The following is a 16,748-nucleotide window of genomic DNA, read 5'->3' as shown; positions in this document are numbered from 1 at the left end:
CTGGCCTATATGAGCCAAACAACTAATTAATAGGCTACTAATTACAAAAGCATACATTTTCGTTACGAATCTGAACTGGGTCTTCCTCCAATTCTCTTCCCTCTCTCGTTCTCTCCCCCCTCTTTCTCTCTGACTCTCTCCCTCTCTCTTTTCTCTCTCTCTCTCTCACTCTGTCACTCTGCTTGCACTGAGCAAGAAAGAAGCTGCTGCCTGTCACAGACGTGATGGCGGTGACGCTGTGGCTTTTGAGGGGAGTGATCTCACCTTGTGAATCCTGTTATGGGCATAAACACGCCTATCGAGGTTTGCGCCGAGATGACACGAGATGACACGCCCACAATTAGGGCTTTGCGTGGCGCTATTCCAGCGCAAAATGGGCACTAATGCAAAATTGCTGCCGTTGCGAAGATAGGGCCCTTAATGTTTTATTTTATTTTGTATTTGTTTGTTTGTTTTTTGTCAGAGTGAAATGTTCTATGGTCTCTCCTGATTCTAAATGTAGCTAAATCACTTGGTTTGACAATGTCAAACAATTTTTACAAGCATTTTACGAAATGTCTATGGGAAAATGAATGGAAATCCCTTGGTTCGTGACTTTGGCTCTCTATAAATCCAAACAGATGACTTACTGAAGCAACAACCAGAGGTGCACAACACCAATTTTTCAGAACCATTGCAACTTGCAAGTTTGGGGCACTTCAGGGGTTCCTAATCATACTTGCAGCCGGCTTCCTCAGATAGGGGGTGGCTGCTCTTTTATTTTATTTTACGCTTATTTTTATTGTTTATTTATTGTGCCTTACTTCCCCATGTTATCCTCCCCCCTGCGTGGTAGGCACACCCACGCGTTACCCGCAGACTCTGACAAGTGCATGGGGTACTATGCACTCATACTGTCATACACTTACACACATCCAGGCATACACTCACCAGTGCATATTTTATCACAGACATCTTAAGGACCGCAATGGAAATAAGCTGTTAGCTTTATTGCATTTTTATCCGTTTGATAATGGTGGGCCCGTGTATGTATATATGTATATACTGTTTGTTCATTATCAATAAAGTTCTCAATCAATCAATCAATGTAGCTCAGGAGGTAGAGCGGGTCGTCCACTAATCGCTTTGGATACAAGAGGTCGGTGCTTCGATTCCCGGCTCCTCCAGTCTGCATGTCGAAGTGTCCTTGGGAAAGATACTGAACCCCAAATTGCTCCTGTTGGTGTGCCAGCACCCTGCGTGGCAGCTGGCCGCCATCAGTGTATGAATGGGTGAATGCACCTACTGATTGTATAGCGCTTTGGATAAAAGCGCTATATAAATGCAGGCCATTTACCATTTTACCATGATGTGTGTGTGTGGGTGTGTGCATGTGTGTTCTCACCTCCTCGTACTTGCGGTCAGCCTCCTCAGCGATGTGTTTGGCCTCCTTCAGCTGGATCTCCTGGAGCTCCATCTTCTCCTCATCCTTTAAGGCTCGGTTTTCTATCACCTTCATACCCCTTTACACACACACACACACACACACACACACACACACACACACACACACACACACACACACACACACAGAGTCAGAGAGTCAGAGTGTTTATTTGCCATTTGTAGAAACTACATTGGAATTGAAGTGCAAGGGGCTTAAAAACATAAAACATATATAACTAATCACACTGAGAAAGTATAAAAACATGTAGGTACTGTATAAAAGAGTAAAAGAAGAAAAACAAGGCCAGGTTGAAACCTGGCATACGGCCGGTGCATGGGATCACCCATGTATACCCATACACATTTTAACAATCAACAGAACACATATAAGCCGTCATCTGATTTTCCACCTTTTTTCCCTGTTTGTGTTTAGGGATGCAGGATAAAGATTTTTTTTTTTTTTATAAATGCTGCAGCTGCACACTTACTGTTTAAACTTGAATTATAATTGTTGTTTTTCTTTGTTGTTTGATGTGAATTTATGGCTTTTTGGCACCTATATGTAACCTTTTAAGGTTGAGATAATTGTATTATCATTATATGGTCCAACTATTTCAGTAAAGCACTTGGAACACTTGAAATATTCTTACTTGGGTGGTATCATTCTACTTGAAATGATGGTAAAATGTATTATTTTTAGTAAAATAACATGTCACATGTGAAATGCAATATTTGTAATGGAATCATTATGGGACACGGCTAAGAGCCAAACTTAGCCATAGTTCCATAATCCATTTGCATTGCACACGTGCTACACTATGCTAGCTAACGCTGTGCCAGGTATTAGCCGTGTCCCATAAAGATTCCATTACAAAACACGTTAACGTTAACGTTAGCCAAACGTTTTTTTGGTTACACAATGCATTGCCAGCTATCTCAAAAACTAATGTGACAGGATAAGGTCCGTTTGATATGTTGTTAAACATGTTATTTTACACCGTTTGAAAGAATGAACCCACCTTGAATTCTTTGAACAGGTCTGCCATAAAAAGTTGAATGGAGGCTAAGTAAGCAGCAGAAGCACTATTGTTTTTGTTTTAAATACTTGAGGGCTACATGCCACTGGGGTTGCACTGTCTGCACTCACTGCCATACAGAGGTGAATGTAAGAAGTAAGCAGAAGCACATTGTTTTGTTTTAAAGTTGAAGGCTACATGTCATTTGTTCATTGGAAATGGTTGCATACTTTAATAAAGGAGATCTCACCGCTGTTTACATGCTTTTCCGATCGGCTAACACGCTAGTTATAGCCTACTTAGCTCAGCTGTTAGCTACTTATCTTAGCTCTCTCCCTCGCGGTAAGATGTTCATGTTCCTTACGCATAACATTCATGTATATTTGCTGGAAGGGGAGACGTCTCCCGCTACTGTTGATGTCCAGAGACACTGGGAAATGTGTGTTTGTTTATTTGTTGCGTCACGCGTAACGTTAACATGGGTGCCAGCCGTGAGCGACTCTGTCAAGCTAAACAAGATCAGATCAGGGCAGACAGGAAGTCCGAAACCGGACATTCGTCAAATAAAACAAATTTCAAAGTAAAAGCCCATCTTGATGAAAGGGTGCCAGGAAGGGTGACAGGAAGGGTGACAGGAGCGATTGGGACACACGTGCTCCTATAGGCCAGTGCAAGCACCGGCCTAAAAAGAGTAAAAGAGAATAAAATGGATAAATACACTTGTAGACAGGCACCAATCATCTGGCTCAGATACAAAGTGCAGGGCAATTAAAGTGTACAAAATAAAAGATTTACATCTAACATTTGGTATGCCGGGGCGGCTGTAGCTCAGGAGGTAGAGCGGGTCGTCCACTAATCGCTTTGGATAGAAGAGGTCGGTGGTTCGATTCCCGCCTCCTCCAGTCTGCATGTCGAAGTGTCCTTGGGCAAGATACTGAACCCCAAATTGCTCCTGATGGTGTGCCAGCACCCTGCGTGGTAGCCTGCCGCCATCAGTGTATGAATGGGTGAATGTACCTACTGATTGTAAAGCGCTTTGGATAAAAGCGCTATATAAATGCAGGCCATTTACCATTTACCATTATCATTCAGACTGCGCACTGCGCTTGGGAAAGCGAGTGGTGGAGCGGTAGCGTCTGCCCAGGAGGAGTAGATTAAATAAGCTGGCAGCCGGATGACCTGCAGAGTCCCTGACAATACTGACCTGCAGGGTCCCTGACAATACTGATCTGCAGGGTCCCTGACAATACTGATCTGCAGGGTCCCTGACAATACTACTGGTCCCTGACAATACTGACCTGCAGTGTCCCTGACAATACTGACCTGCAGGGCCTGACAATACTGACCTGCAGTGTCCCTGACAATACTGACCTGCAGTGTACCTGACAATACTGTCTTTGGTATGACTCGGCCGGGGATCGAACTCACGACCTCCCAGTCTCAGGGCGGACACTACCACCATAAGGCCACTGAGCTGGCTAAGACGATTAGGGCCACTTTTTTGTGGGGGGTTCTGAGTTTAAGTCAGGATTCTGAGAATAAAGTCAGAATTCTGAAAAGTTAGAATTCTGAGTTTAATGTGAGCCATTGTGTTGAAGAGAGGAAAAGTGGTGGATAAGTTTTGTTTCTTTTTGGATGGCATTGCAATCCCATATGATAAAACAGGACTCCTCCAGTTTCAAAGCCTTTAGCGCTTTTTGTAAACTTTTAGTCTCCACCAGTTAATTTCTCAGTTTACTAGAGTATCCCCCACGTCACAATCAATTATTGATCTTGTGCTTACATCTGACAAGTCCAATATTTCCAACAGCAGTGTAATTGATTATGGCATAAGTGATCATGCATTCATTTATTGTACACGTAAAACTCAGAGACCGGTGATAAATACCAGCTCAGTGGCCTTGTGGTTTGAGTGTCCACCCTGAGACTGGGAGGTTGTGAGTTCGATCCCCGGCCGAGTCATACCAAAGACTATAAAAATGGGACCCATTTGCCTCCCTGCTTGGCACTCAGCATCAAAGGGTTGGAATGGGGGGTTAGATCACCATATGATTCCCGAGCGCGGCACTGCTGCTGCTCACCGCTCCCCCAGGGGATGGGTCAAATGTGGAGAACAAATTTCGCACACTCAGGTGTGTGACAATCAGTGGGACTTTTGACTTTATTGTCACCACACGGTCAAAATTAGATCCATGAGGAACTATAATAGTGAGTCCTTACGACACGAGCTAGGAAAATCGGACTTGTCACAGGTTCTCAATATGTCAGCGGCAGATCATGGTGCTTGTTTAAGGTATCATTTCTAAGGGTTATTAACCAGCTGGCCCTGGTCAAATCGGTCAGGTTTAAAACTAGAACTGAACCCTGGATCAATGCAGCAATCATTGAAGCCATTACGGTCAGAAATGATAGTCTGCAGAAATTCAAGAAGATAAAAGATGAAGCTTCTTTCGGCTTGTTTAAAAAGCACCGAAATGTAGTCAATAGGCTGATCAAAAAGGCCAAATTAAAGTTCTATAATGAGGTAATTGCAGAGAATAAAGATGATCCTCAAAAGCTCTGGAAATCTTTAAAACAATTGGGTTACAATAACAAGCTCAAAACAAGATCACTCAACTTGAACTTAAACTCAGAAGGCACCCTAACATCTGATAAATCCCTTGTCGCCGGCATCTTTAATAAATTCTTTACAACCATTGCTAGCACCTTGGTTAGTAAATTACCCTCCCACTCTGGACGGTATGGTAAAGACCACATTGAGAGCTTTTACTCGAATTTAGGAGTACGGTCGGACGACTTCCAGTTTGAGGAGGTGTCAGAGGAGGTGGTGCTGTTGAAGCTCAGGGCCTTTAAGCCGTCTAAAGCTACAGGTATTGATAACATCCCAAGCAGGTTCATCCGAGATGCAGCCGATTTGATTTCCCCTTTTATTACTCATATAATCAATCTGTCTATTAGAGAAGGTCATGTCCCCCATGATTTCAAACAAGCCAGGGTAATCCCCCTTCACAAAAAAGGAAGTAAACTAGAAACAGGAAATTATCGCCCAGTCTCAATTCTCTCTTCCATATCTAAGTTAATGGAAAGAGTCATTTTTGAACAAATTGACAGTTATCTTGCATCAAATCACATTCAACTGACACCTGTCTGCTTTTTCTAACCGATCACATCAGGAGGGAAGTAGACTCTGGTAAATACTGTGGTATGGTCATGCTGGACCTTCAAAAAGCATTTGACACCGTTAACCATGACGTTCTACTGTGTGTGTGTGTGTTTACAACCGTTGCACTGAGCCGACATGCTGACTGTACCCATGTTTCACCCTGTTCTTTTTTTTTTACTGTCCTATGTGTGCTGCTCTTATATTTTGTGTGTGGCTTGTGAACAAGAAATTCCAATGCATTTTGATGCAAATTTGAATGCAAATGGCGAAATAAACTTGAACTTGTGAGCTCGGGGCCCTGGGCTTCAACAGCACTTCCCTCAACTGGGTTAGGTCCTACCTGGAGGGTAGGGAGCAGGTGGTGGACATTAACGGTACGCTGTCTCGTCCCCTCCCCCTGACGTGTGGGGTCCCCCAGGGAAGTATTTTAGGGCCTCTTTTCTTTTTAATTTATATAAACGATATGCAATCGGCCTGTGACTGCAACCTGTTCCTCTTCGCGGACGACTCCGCCCTCCTGTTCTCTCACAAGGACAGGGGGGAGATCGAAAGGAAATTGAGCAGTGAGCTTCACAGTGTTAGTGTGTGGCTCTCGGACAACAAATTATCACTTCATCTGGGGAAAACGGAGTCCATTTTATTTGGGTCAAATTTTAATTTAAAAAAGTCCCCCGGGTTTAAAATTATGCTTGGTGACATAGCTGTTTCCACGAAGGAGGAGATTACTTACCTTGGCTGCATTTTAGATAACAAACTCTCTGGAGAGAGCATGGCCTTAAAAGTAATTTCCAAAGTAAATCAAAAATCCAAATTCTTAGCCAGAATTTCATCCATCATAGATAATGGCGCCCTTGTAACCTTGGCAAATGCTCTGATTCAATGTCATTTTGACTATGCTTGCTCCTCCTGGTTCACGGCAATCACCATGAAACTCAAAAACAGGCTACAGATGTCTCAAAATAAACTAATACGGGTTATCCTGAAACTGCATCCCAGAATCCATCTCATCCCCTCTCACTTCCTTAGCCTTAGGAGGCTCCTCGCTACCTCACCGACTACTTCTGTAAAGTCAGTGATGTACATGGCTACTCCACAAGAGGAAGCACTTCCAACATTGTTCCCCCCAAATTTAAATCTTTAATGAGTACCTTTTCTTATTCAGCAGCTATTTTATGGAACAAACTCCCTGAGAGTATAAAGACCCTTAATTCCAGGTTTTCCTTTAAACTCGCCTTGAAAAAATGGCTGGTTGGTTCCCAAATGGGTTCCTAACCTTTTATTTTCCTCTGTCTCCTGTATGCTTGCAGCATTTGAACCCCTGGTAGGTCTTTGGTTTATTATATGAGCTGGTCTCTCTTTTTATTTATTGATTGGTGCATTTTTGTTGTTGTTTAATAACCATTCATTCATGTCATTGAGTGTATGGCTCCAAGGTCAATCATTCTTGAATCAAAGGAATGATTGATGTTGATTAGTGTTGTTTAATGTATTTGTTGTTTATGTTGCCCGCGCACACACGCGCTCACACATGCACACATACACTCACTCCACTTGTCCCATACAAAGGACCACAATGGAAACAAGCCCTCGGGCTTTATTGTGTTTTACTCCTTTTGATCAATATTGTTTTGTTGTATTGTCTTGCACAATTCTGCATTTATTGAATCAATAAATTAAGATATCAATCAATCAATCTATCACCATGCATGCAGTGCATCACTGTATGGGTGGGCAATAAGCTCTAGCTCCCTATCAGCAGCCTCGGCCAGGAGATCAGGGTTTGTCACACAAGAGAGACACTGCTCTATCGGGACTCTAAGGACTATGGAGTGGCATCAGCAGGCATCATGAAGTGGATAGCCCAGGAAGGCCTGGAAATAGAGGAATCTCATCTGAGACTGGGCTTTGGGGGCACAGTTGCAACAGGATGGGCAGGGTTGGACGCCATCCCACAACCTCGATATGACATTGACAAGTCCCATGGCAAGGACAGACGCCAACTCCTGGAGGAGGTGCGGGCTGGTGTTGAGGAGGAACGGACCAGCAGAATGGTGGGCATGCGGCAGCAGGGAGCATGGACACAGTGGGAGGGGCTGATATTTGGAAGGCAAAACCCTAGCGGATCAAGTTCATGGTCCAAGCCGTGTATGATATCCTACCTAGCCTGGCAAATTTGCACATTTTGGCATGAGTGATTCTCCAGCATCTCCTCTGTGCCCCAGGAAAGGTTCACTTGAGCACATCCTCAGAAGTTGCCAACAGCGGGAGGGCCGCTACAGCTGGCGACACGACCAGGTGCTGAAGACAGTTGGAGAGACTGTGAGCCAAGTGGGGAGTAGAGGCTTTGCTGGCCACTCACGGTGCAAGGTCTACTACACTCTACTTGGCATCGATCATTGGGGCTGGAAAAAGGAAAGCCATCAAGTCCACCATGGAGGCTGTAGAGAGGGCCTCCAGATGGCTTTGGATCAGGAGGAGCAATCCATGGGCCAATGCCGCTGGGACACAAGCCAGGGTCGGATCAACCCTGGCTGGGTCGCCTCAGCAAGGGTGTATGATTGTTGAAAGACCGGAACACCCAATGACCTCAGGAAACATCACCGAAGATGTGTACCAGCGCATCCTAGGATGTATTTTAGAATCAATGTTGTCTATCAAACTTTAATATATCGAAGAGTCCAGCAAAAGTATACTGCAGTTTGAATCCAATTACATTAGCTCGCTAATAGGTTAGCAGCTTCCGGTGTCTGGCTAACACCGATAAAAGAATAACATTGTCCATGTTATCCTATACCAATCCTGTGCACACAGGATTTTAGATGTAAATCAGAGGAGGTCTGTCACCTCTCGCTCTCATCAGCAGCCTTCTCTGCCTCCTCCAGCTTCTGCAGAGCTGTGGCCAGTCTCTCCTGGGCTCGGTCCAACTCCTCCTCCACCAGCTGGATACGTCTGTTCAGAGAGGCCACCTCCGCCTCAGCCTGGAAACACACAGAGAAACACACTGGTGATGACACACACTCAAACAGAGAAACACACTGGTGACACACACTCACACAGAGAAACACACTGGTGACACACACACTCACACAGAAGCCCTTTTCCCACATGCGTACCGGAAAATTACCTGTAAGTCAATATCAGACATTTCCCTGAATTTCCCTTCACACCTCAGCGTTCGCATGTGGGAATCTTATCGTCAAATAGCCGGTATGTTGGGGGGTGGGGTGGGGTGGGGTGGGGCGGGGGGCGGGGGAGAGTGGCCTGGGGTCTGTGCTGCAGGCCACTGAGGCCAGTCAGAAAAAAACAACAAACAAACATGGAGCCGGCGTCCACTCTTTTGATAATATTGCTGACGCGCTTTTTCCTCAAACGTAGACAGCGACGCAGACAAATTAAGGCGAAAATGGAAAGGGATATACGTGCGAACAGAAACAGATTCATGTTCGCAGTCTTCTCCGCTCAACATCGTGCAGAATATGAAAATAGACTAAACCGGGGACAGATCATGACAGTGTTATGTACCTCTGCGCTGCTGCGTGAGACTAGAGCCGTCTGGAAGCGAGAGAGACCAGGAGGGAATTTATTTTGGGAAGATGCTCTGAACAATTTTGACGACGTGGAATGGAAGCGTCATTTTCGCATGTCCCGGTGTACGTTCGACTACGTGCTGAGTCTGGTCCGACCCGCACTAACACGCAAGATCACCAGGTGGCGAAAACCACTGGAAGCGCGTTTGCGACTGGCAATAGTCCTTTGGTGGTACGCAACACCAGGGGAATATCGAACAATCAGCTGTGTATTTGGTGTTGGACTGTCTACTGTGTGCACTGATAGCGGAAAATGACTGGACCCCTTTCTCACCTGTCTGCCTATCGCGGCATACCGCTCTTCTGACTGGCTCAAAACTGGTGAAATGGCCGCGACGACGGGGTCGCGCTTATACCGGCACGGCGCCTTTCCCACATGCAGGCATTAGACCACGTTCCGGTCATTTTGCGGTACAAAGCGCAAGTGGGAAAAGGGCTAGAGAAACACACTGGTGTGGTGACACACACAGTCACACAGAGAAACACACTGGTGACACACACTCAAACAGAGAAGCACACTGGTGACACACACTCACACAGAGAAACACACTGGTGACACACACTCACACAGAGAAACACACTGGTGACACACACTCACACAGAGAAACACACTGGTGACACACACTCACACACACTTTTTTCACGTTGCTGACCCTGTCTTGGCTAGGTCTCACTTGTAAAAGAGGTTTCAACCTCAATGTGACTTCCTGGTTAAATAAAGGTAAAAAAAAAAAAAAAACACACACAGGGGAACACACTGGTGATACACACTCACACAGAGAAACACACTGGTGACACACACTCAAACAGAGAAACACACTGGTGACACACTCACACAGGGAAACACACTGGTGACACACACTCAAACAGAGAAACACACTGGTGACACACACTCACACAAGGAAACACACTGGTGACACACACTCACACAGAGAAACACACTGGTGACACACTCACACAAGGAAACACACTGGTGACACACACTCACACAGAGAAACACACGTATGTCTGTCTGACTATGTTTGTATTTATGAATAACTACATTGGAAAATATATATACGGTATATATCTTTTTGATAACTATATAGTTACATTATTGAATACTATGTATGGGATAGTGTATATATGACAACAATTATTGTCATATATATACATAATTGTTATGTCAGTGGAGCTGATCAGTGGCCAGCAGATCAGACTGTGGTTGTACTGGTCAGCTTCCAGGTGTGAATGTGTGCGTGAATGTGAACAGGGCACTCCTGAAAAAGAGAGCATTGCTCTCAGTGAGACTCCCCCTGTATAAATAAAGGTAAAAAAAAAAAAAAAAAAAAAAAAAAAAAATGTATTATTACTATATGACTACCGGTAGTGTTTTATGTATGTATGTGTATGTGTGTATGTATGTACATATATATATATATATATGTATATATGTGGATATTTCTATAGTATGTGTTGTTATACAAGTATAAATATAATAATTTAGTTAATAAGTTATACTTCTTCTCACTCCTTTTCGAATATGTCTATATTTGTTACCCCTTCATCTTTATTTCATAATACTATTTCAATCGACTTGTTAACGTGTATAATTTTGAAGGCCCTGTAAATTGTCTCTGTTTTGTTTACATACATATTCAAAATAAACATGACAAACAAACAAACAAACACTTGTGACACACACTCACACAAGGAAACACACTGGTGACACACTCTCACACAGAGAAACACACTGATGACATTCAGACACCTCCGTCTCAGCCTGGACAAGCCAGGCGGCTAGCTTGGGCTTTGACAGAGGGAGTGACACTGAAAGCTGTAGTTCCTCGAATGGCCACTTGAGGCTGGTTGTTCCCCGCTCACCCCAACATGCCCCACTTTACAAGAGCATGAAAATACTCAAGTAAAAGTACTCAAGTAAAAGTACTTTAGTAGTTTTTTTTAGGATCTGTACTTTTACAGTATTTTTTAAATGCTCTACTTGTACTCTTACTTGAGTAATTGAAATAATAAATATTCTACTTCATTACTTTTAAATTGTACAATGAGTAAATTAAATTCAGGTTTTCCTTTTACAGACCTATGAAAACAGCACGTAGCATTGGGACGGTGGCGCAGTCGGTAGCGCTGCGCTGTCGCCTCACAGTTAGAAGGTCCTGAGTTCGATTCTCGCCTGGGACCAGGGCCTGAAATTAGAGCCCGCCACCCGCCAATGGCGGGCATATTTTTGCTTTGGCGTGTTAGATTTGGCATCTGTCCGCCACGTGGCGGGTCGCAAAATAGTCGTCATGTAATATTAAAACTGTGTGTAGCCGGCCTGTATCCACCTAGCGTATTTTTCCCACTGTTAAACGCTGGGAGTGTGCTGCGGAGCGCTGATCCCAGCCACAATATACAAGGGAGCAGTCTGAAACGTAAGGTTAGTTTAACGTTAGTGCGTTCAGCGCAGTAGTATAACACGAGTGCTTCCTGAGGCTGTTTCATTCTCTCCCGTAGCAGTGTCAATTGCGTGACAGCCTAACGTCGGGCGAATCAATAAACGAATGAATCAATCGCTCGCACTTGTTGCCGACACTCGTATGATACAGTATATATGAGGAGATAATAGTTATGTGTGTTTTGCTGCGCAGCTGGCACGAGTGCTTTGTGAGACTGTTTCATTCTGGCTCTGCCGTCCGTATAGGCTACCAAACATGACTGGAGGGGAATGGAATGCAGTCGTCAATTTAGCGGAGGTAAGAAGCTCTTTTAACCTCTGCTAAATTGACAGCCTACATCGGGCGAATCAATCAATGAATCAATCGCTCGCGCTTGTTGCCGAGCTCGTATGATGAGGAGATTACGGTAATCAAAATGCTTACCACCAATAAAGCCGAAGCGGAGCCAAGAACGAGTGCAGGAGAGCTAACGCAGGTGCCAGGTGTGGAGTGGGAGAGAAAGGTGTGTAGCCCAAGTTGTGCGCTGTCTGCACTGAGACTGTCGCAGTTATTACTTTTAGTTGCGTTTTTTTTTTTTTTGCAACAATTTAAGCTCAAGATTGACTTGACATGTATTGATAAGATTGACTTGACATGTAGGCTATTGATTAATCAATCATCAATCAATATATTAAAATAATTTGCTTCAAATTTTACTCTGCCCTCTTATTTAAGTGTGTATTCTTCAACGTAATACCTTATCTACTTGAAATGTACTGAAAAAAATTGATATATATGGATATATGTGACACAAAAATGTGTTTGTTTTTTTTGGCCGGTAAGAAATATGCTTGGCGGGTAGATTTTTTCCATCTACCCGCCACTGGCCGGTGGGTCAAAAAGTTAATTTCGGGCCCTGCCTGGGACACTGTGGGCGCTGTGGTTGTGTTCCCCCCCATATCTTCAGTGCCTACTGCCCAGGTGGGTTATCTCATCGAAAGGGCCTTTCTCTCTGTGTGGAGTTTGCATGTTCTCCCCGTGCTCCCCCCTGGGGGTTCCTCCGTATAACCCCCCCACTAAAAACATGCAGAAGATCAGATCGTCATCGTCATCCGACCAGTGACGACAACACCTGAAATTGTTCCCCGGGCGATGTACGAGAAAGCGACCACTGCTCCTGGCCTGCCCCTCGGAGGAAAGGACATGCCTGGATGGGTTAAATGCAGAGGACACTTTTCACCGGCCACCGTCAGCATGAGTGTGTTGTGGCCGCATGCATGTATTGTGGTGTTCGTGTGACAATAAAAGACGGGCTTGTCCGTTACGAGAGAGACTGCTGCTTGCTAACCCCAGCAGGTGGCAGTAGTGCAGGAATATGGATGCAACCTGCTGTTAAAACCCAGAGAAGGGTTTTTGCTAGCTCCAGAATCACTTCCGCATGTGTTCCTTGATTTAGGGTGCCCAAACATAGGCTGAGTGCAGAGAGTATTACAATTAGTGCCTACTGAAGATTTATTTTAACATTTAATTGATTTATTCTTACATTTTTCCATTTTCCCCTTTCTCTCAAGTACCCCCTGTAGTACCTCCACATAGGGGTACACAGCATTGATAGCACTTCCAGCCTGTCACACAGAGGAGAGAGGAGGACGCTGCAGAAAGTGCTCAAAATAATGGACAATGTGACACACCCTCTACACGACCTATTGACTGGACAACAGAGTGTGTTCAGTCAGAGGCTCCAGCAGCTCTTCTGCACTAAAGAGCGTTACAGGACAACAGAGTGTGTTCAGTCAGAGGCTCCAGCAGCTCTCCTGCACTAAAGAGTGTTACAGGACAACAGAGTGTGTTCAGTCAGAGGCTCCAGCAGCTCTCCTGCACTAAAGAGTGTTACAGGACAACAGAGTGTGTTCAGTCAGAGGCTCCAGCAGCTCTCCTGCACTAAAGAGCGTTACAGGACAACAGAGTGTGTTCAGTCAGAGGCTCCAGCAGCTCTCCTGCACTAAAGAGTGTTACAGGACAACAGAGTGTGTTCAGTCAGAGGCTCCAGCAGCTCTCCTGCACTAAAGAGCGTTACAGGACAACAGAGTGTGTTCAGTCAGAGGCTCCAGCAGCTCTCCTGCACTAAAGAGCGTTACAGGTCTTTTGTGCCCACTAATTAGCATATATAATAAGTGGCGTACATGCAGGGAGAGCAGACTCCTCCTTTCACTCCCTCTCTCCCTCTCTCCTCCACAGCCCTCCCATAGATACGCTGGTGAACCCTCATTTCATCATTGCTGTTGCTGTATGTCACGTTATAATTATAATGATGTTGCACAATGTCCATTTTGGCCACATAGAACATGTGTGCTTGCTACAGCTGTAAATTACAGGTGCAATTTATTTTCTCATCTTATTTTATTTAACGTTATTGTAGATAGGATAACTTAAATGCTGTGCTTTCTTGACATGTTTCTGACATGGTATCTATGTCTGACATATTTTTGACATAGGCTTTTTCTCTTGTGTGTTTTACTGAGATGTACTGACATTGGCTTCTGCTGTAACACAAGAATTTCCCCCAGGGATTAATAAAGTACTCTATCTATCTATCTAACAGTTAGGGTTGTGTGTTTCTAAACACTTTTGCAGACTGTCATGGCAGCATGTGGTGTGTCTGGTGTTGACCACTAGATGTCAGCGTAGACTTGCTACAGGCTTTGGTTATCTCTGACCTGTCCATGGACCAGGGGATCGGTTGGTTTCAGTCACAGCAGTTAGCAGTCAGACCGAGCAGGAGCTGGTCTAAGATCTGTTCATTTTCACTTTGCTTTGCTCAAAAAATACCTGGCAGGTGATTGGATGAACCATCTGTCTGCTGGCGTCACACCAAAGTCTGCCCCTGGTGGTTCAGATTCAAACCAATAGATTGGAGCGAGGCAAGATGGACTTGTCGTGTATGATTAAGCCCTGGAACCAAACCCTTTGTAACACTTTGTGTTGGGCAAGTTACTTTCAACATGTGATCTACTACATAGAGCATCACTCACATCACATCAAGTTACTTTCAACATGTGATATACTACATAGAGCATCACTCACATCAAGTTACTTTCAACATGTGATCTACTACATAGAGCATCACTCACATCACATCAAGTTACTTTCAACATGTGATCTACTACATAGAGCATCACTCACATCACATCAAGTTAATTTCAACATGTGATCTACTACATAGAGCATACATGGGCAAATTACGGCCCGCGGGCGCCACCTGTGTGGCCCGCGATGGAATTGCAAAAAAAAAAAAAAAAAAAAAAAAAAAAAAAAAAAAAAAAAAAAATTTACACAGTGCACCTGAAAGCAACATGCAAGATACCCGCTGAATAAATGTCCAAATGTTCATGTCATTCTGGCCAATACTCCACTTCTGTTATAGCATTTTAGTCTGGAATATGGAATATCTTTCAATAATCTTTATGACTAAAAGGCTACATTGAATTAGAAATTTAAATAATTAACTAATTGGTTTTGGATTTATTTAGCTTCAAGACTGCATTTTTGTTCGTGTGACCCTCAACAAAGGCTTTGATCATCCCGGGCCACTTACTGATTCAAGATTCAAGATTCAAGATTCAAGAGATTCAAGATTTTTATTGTCACTCCATGGTACAAGTACCACGTGTGAAATTCTTGTGCAGTGGACTCCGTTTACGACATAGTACAAATAGGCAACAGCAATAAGTAATAGGCAATAAGAAATAGGCATCAATAAGCAATAAGACAGCAATAAGGCAATAAGAAATAGGCATCTTATAAGCAATAAGACAAGTCGGTGGCTTATACGACAGTGGCATATTCATTGCACATAGGTGCACATGTCATGTGCATACGTTAGACGTGTTCAGACATTCCAAATTCGACGTTTTATACATACATGTGCAAATAGCATGTACCTTATTAAACATACACTTAAATTTACAATTAAACGTTAGGCACCTTATTAAACATACACTTAAATTTACAATTAAACGTTAGGCATCCGTAATAGTAGCAGCTGCAGTACGGTACTGCAGTACGACTACTGCACTATTTGTGCATATTTAGGAGTCTCGTGGCCTGCGGGAAGAAACTGTTCCTCAAGCGATTTGTGCGTGTTTTTGGAACCCTGTTACTTACTTACCCTGTTAACCCTGATACTTATGCTTAAATTAACCCACTCATATTCTGATTTATTTCAAGAAAAACATTTTGGCTAGTGGAAATTCTAATTGGCTGGTAACTTTAAAATCTAGCAGCCATATTGGCAGGTGGCCAAAAAAGTTAATTTCAAGACCTGAGAGCAGGTGGTGACATAGGAGTGAGTGAGAAAAGAATGAAATATTGGTGGTTAAGACTGAATAATGACATCACAACTGTTAATTTAAAATGAGTTATTCCTCTAAACGTTGCTTCAAATGCACCAAATTTTTCACGCTGGCGCCGTTCGGCCCTCAGCAAAACCTGGTAGCGAGGACATTTTTTGTGGCCCTCTCTATCATCAAAGTTACCCATCCATGGGTTACGGCATGACAATATTTGTTCGGCCCCGGCAACAATCTGGGTTTCTCATGTGGCCCCCCATGAAAAATAATTGCCCACCCCTGACATAGAGCATCACTCACATCAAGTTACTTTCAACATGTGATCTACTACATAGAGCATCACTCACATCACATCAAGTTACTTTCAACATGTGATCTACTACATATAGACTCGAGCATCACTCACATCACCCCTGATCTGTTTTATGTGCTTTTACTATGTTGCTTATTGATATGATTGTTTTAACTCTGTGAAGCACCTTGAGATTTCGTTGTATTTTAAAGTGTGCTGTACAAATTAAATCCATTATTATAATATTAGAGAGTATTCAACTGACGTAAGTCATGCCCACTGCCGCCATATTACTGACATTTCCATGGCACGCTGTCAAAAGTGACTGACAGCCTGGTGTTAGCAGCAGCAGAGGAGAACCCAATAGCATGGATGCTAGCCACTGTTACTAGTGTAGCGTCAGGCCGGCTACGAACTCAGGCTCGACAGACCAGACCGGGGGCGGCTTTAGCTCAGGAGGTAGAGCGGGTCGGCCAATGACGCAAGGGTTGGCGGCTCG

The 16,748-nt window shown here is 43.9% G+C and overlaps 1 protein-coding gene across 1 annotated transcript in view; it reads right to left on the bottom strand.

The window, feature by feature from the left end:
* The window catches only part of LOC310785653 (tropomyosin alpha-1 chain-like), a 79,126-nt gene that overhangs the window by 29,631 nt on the left and 32,747 nt on the right, over positions 1–16,748 (bottom strand). The window contains exons 4-5 of the mRNA XM_083646798.1: positions 8,449–8,582; positions 1,385–1,502 (exon numbers count right to left, since the gene is read on the bottom strand). Coding sequence (XP_083502924.1) covers positions 1,385–1,502; positions 8,449–8,582 — 252 coding nt within the window. The remainder of the gene's footprint in view (positions 1–1,384; positions 1,503–8,448; positions 8,583–16,748) is intronic.

This window comes from Poromitra crassiceps, assembly GCF_964638095.1.
Source record: "Poromitra crassiceps genome assembly, chromosome: 11".
NCBI classification, from domain to species: domain Eukaryota; kingdom Metazoa; phylum Chordata; class Actinopteri; order Beryciformes; family Melamphaidae; genus Poromitra; species Poromitra crassiceps.
Note: the sequence above shows the minus strand (reverse complement) of the source record. Positions and strands in the feature narration are given on the sequence as shown.